The 3,895-nt window shown below is 42.3% G+C and overlaps 1 protein-coding gene across 1 annotated transcript; it reads right to left on the bottom strand.

Annotated features, from left to right (window-relative positions):
* Positions 1–1,868: 1,868 nt before the first annotated feature.
* Positions 1,869–3,895, bottom strand: LOC103186942 (serine peptidase inhibitor Kazal type 1). The gene is made up of 4 exons (XM_007906226.2): positions 3,781–3,895; positions 3,153–3,193; positions 2,927–3,036; positions 1,869–1,943 (listed from the first exon to the last, which is right to left on the bottom strand). Exons 1-4 carry the CDS (start codon positions 3,887–3,889, stop codon positions 1,898–1,900), a joined length of 306 nt encoding a protein of 101 aa, XP_007904417.1. The 5' UTR covers positions 3,890–3,895; the 3' UTR covers positions 1,869–1,897.

The following is a 3,895-nucleotide window of genomic DNA, read 5'->3' as shown; positions in this document are numbered from 1 at the left end:
TGACTGTATACTTTGTAGGTGAGCGTAGCAGCCGGTTTTGCACGGAACAACGTGATCGCAACACGTCGTCTGGGATGGGTACTGCAGAGCAGACCAGACCAGAGCGTACTGAGACACTTCACATCCCATGCGCTCTCACCACAATTCTATTTACAACTTCCTTCATCCACTTCCATCAAATAATCTTCAAACATTTGAAGGATTAAAGTGCTTCCCGCCCCCCCCACCCCCCCACCCCCCACCACCCACTTCCGCTAGACTGTAATCAATTAGGAACGAGCGCAGGATTAAACCCTTTTCAACACTTTTTGATAACAATTTGTCATTGACAGGTTTGGAGTAATACATATCTTTTATTGTTGGTTTATTCAGCTATTCTGGATCAGTGTTTGTGGTGAGTTTAGACGACTGTCAAAATGTACTGCACCCTCCTATCTTCTCAAATAGCTATGAGTTAAGCGCTCTGAGACACTGCCTCGTGTGAAGAGGGCTATATAAATGCAAGTTGTTGTTGTTGTTGACTTTATTCTGGAGAGCTGAAGAAAGGGAAACACATAGAGCTGTGATTTCCATTCACAAGGGAATCAGAAATAAACATGGTGCTTTTTTCCCGAAGGTACGTTCCAATTTAATGAGCGAGGTGAAGTGTTAAACTGAACGACACACTGCGAGATACCTTTGACTCATTTTCCTCCACAAGTCACTCAATTAGGCAATTGTTTATGATTTAAAAATATCCTAAAGTACAGGTAGTGTGGTTTTACCAAGAAGATGGAAGCTGGCAATGTCGGGGTGATGAGCAATGGTGCTACCTTTTCCAATGGAAAAATCTTAGAACTATTTTCAATGGTAACCATGTCTTTAGTTGCACATCAAAGAGCACTTGTTTAACTAGTTACTGAAGTACTCTACGCTCCCAACAGACAGCCAACTGAGTGGAACTAATGAGAGTTAGAAAGTGTGTAATGAGCTTTGCAGGGATGATTGACAGAGCACATAATCACAGTGTGTAACCTATTTAGTCTCTTTAATTTGTCTGGGGTGATATTTAAATGTCTGATCGATTGTGATATTGAGTCTTGCAAACACAGTAGAATGTGATACAGTGTTGAACCACTTCTGACGACAGGTTTTACCATTGCTCTTTAGTATTGTTCCTTTTCAAGCCTTTCTCCAGTATCCTTGTAAATATTGTTATGGACTTGCCGTCCTTAACTACTTCTGGCCACTGATATACATTACCGTCCACATTTATATATGTATACAGTGCCTTTCACATCAGGAGGATGTTTCAAAGTGCAATGGTGGGTGCTATAAGGATCTAAAACCAATTGATACTATTTTTGAGTTTGGAGTTGGGGGATTTTATTCCATTGTTTGTGATGAAACCTCAATACTGATCCAATGGGCTGACTAGTGCAATGTTTATCGTTGCTGAGAGGTGGGGGTTTGCAGATTTTAACCAATTAAATTCTCTCTCACAAGACAGTTTTTTTTTCTTCCACCTCGTCTTCTCCCAAAGCCATTTTATTCCACTATTTAATAATAATAATAATAATCCTTGCATTTGATACAGCGCCTTATCACATCTTCGAGACGTTTCAAAGCGCTTCACAGGATACAGTGTGAAGTGAATTGACTGCATATCTTGTGGGTGAAACGCGGCAGCCAATTGCGCACAGCAGCGTCCCACAAATAGTTGGGGATTGAAAGGATTATTATTATTATTATTAATAAATCCAGGGTCATTATTTGGCAGCCAGTCAGCCATCACATCTGACAGCTCAAGAAGACGACACAGATCCAGTGTTAAGAGCTTTGCTTTATTTCGTTCGCGTTTCAGACACTCATGACGCTGGCAAAATGCTCTCTGTCCCGTACGGTGGAGGGTGTCTCCTCAGCACTCGCTGTGTTTCACAATGCGGATGTTGACACCCCTTTGCCTGTGGGGGAGAGTGAATGCAGTTCATTATCAGTAACCGTCCGATCACTATTTGGGAGTGTTTCACCTTTGATTACATCAATACCAGCAAAAGCACAATACGGCAGAATTAAAGGCTCTTTGTCCAACTGAATTGGGAAGAGAAAGTGATGGAGCTGTCACTAGCGACGAGGTCAAACTCTGCGAGAGTATCAGGATGATCACCCGTAACTTGTCAAAACCTTTCTCACAAAAATTATCATAAAATCAGGATTCAGCATAATACCCTTGGCCATACCAGCTGTTTTTTTTTCCCCCCACAGGCAAAGAAATCTACTTGCAAACTATCCCCAGTGACTGCGTGTGTTTGCTCAGTGAGTAGCTGAACTGTACAGATTGGAAAATTCCCAGCCTTAACCTCGGTCACCCTCCTACCCCTACCCTCACTCCCTTCCACCTCTCCTGATCCCAACCCCCGGCTCGGGTCCAAATCCCTGACTGTCCAGAGCCTTGGGACATCCTCCCGACATGAAAGATGCTATACACATGTAATTTGCTGCTGTTGTTGTCTATGCTACAGTAGCTGAGCTCTGGTGGGGCAGAGTGGGAGGAGAATGTGGTTGGTGTCAACGGATGGTAAATGGAGGTGCTGCAGGAATGTTGACTCAGGAGGGAAAAAACAAGTCTCAGTAGAAATTGGGAGGCCAACCAATTTACATACAGCAATGGCCTTGAAGTGAATGCCAAATTCTACTGGGAGGATTGTTAGCCAGGACATTATTTCTCTAATAAATTGGTCACTTAATCTACGACTGTTTGTGGAACACTGCTGTTCACAATTGGCTGCCGTGTTTCACCCATAAAAATAGTCAATTCACTCTACACTATATTCTGTGAAGCCCTTTGAGACGTCTTGAAGATGTGATAAGGCACTGTATCAAATCAAGGATTATTATCATTATCATTTGTACATCCCAATCCAAAAGAAGTAATAAATCGGCTCACTTGATCTCAAGACACATTAAGCATTCATTCGAATACGTATAGCCGTCTGTCCCACAGACTGGTGAATAGTTTCTGGGACAATGTGGCACCTGGTAGTTATCGCAGGCAGGCTAGGAGAAATAAAATGATGATCAAAAACAAATCAAAACCAATGGCAGCAAGAAGTAATCCCTTCAAAGTGGCCGCAATTAACCAGCAGTAAACATAACAGTAATTAGAATCTCACCTGTTCAGTTTCGTCACTGGCACTGACATTCTTGGACATGTCTATAACAGAATAATATTGTGTGAGAGAGAGAGAGAGAGAGAGGAGAGAGAGTGTGTATGCGTCTTTGGTTTTTGAGGGAGAAATGTGAGCAACAGCTAATCCGGCAGCAAAGAAACTGAGACATCAGGGGTGGAATTCCACCCGGGTCAAACATTCACTCTATTTCAGAGTGTTCCGAGTTAATTTTGCTGTCGGGTTTCAGCCACCAAACATACAGTCAATTCGCTTTAGGACACTATAATCTGAGAACCGAATCAATGATACACCAGTGACTTTACGCGAGGCAAGTGCGTAAACCGGGTTTACATTTGAATTCACAAGCATTGAAAATACTTTCCCTCTGGGGAATAATGCTGAGAAGTTAACTTTAGAGCATTACACCCAGATTGAAATCATGTACAATATAATTATCATAATTGTGTTATCAAAAATCATTTCAAAATAATAATTGTAAAATAATTTCGGAGCGGCTGTTACAGTTTTGGAAAGGTCCAATGAAAACAACAACAACTTGCATTTATACAGCGCCCTTCAAGCCGGACGGTGTCTCGGAGCGCTTAAAAGTGTCGTTCGGACCACAACTCACCGGCAAAAATAAAAACCATGAGAGCGGCGAGGAGGAAGGCTCCCGTGACCTTCATCGTGAAGCTTCTGAAATTTGTCTCAACCATTTGATCGCGACGGTATTTATTCATCCAGAC

This window comes from Callorhinchus milii, unplaced genomic scaffold, assembly GCF_018977255.1.
Source record: "Callorhinchus milii isolate IMCB2004 unplaced genomic scaffold, IMCB_Cmil_1.0 Scaffold13, whole genome shotgun sequence".
NCBI classification, from domain to species: Eukaryota; Metazoa; Chordata; class Chondrichthyes; order Chimaeriformes; family Callorhinchidae; genus Callorhinchus; species Callorhinchus milii.
This window is presented reverse-complemented; position numbering and strand designations above follow the sequence as displayed.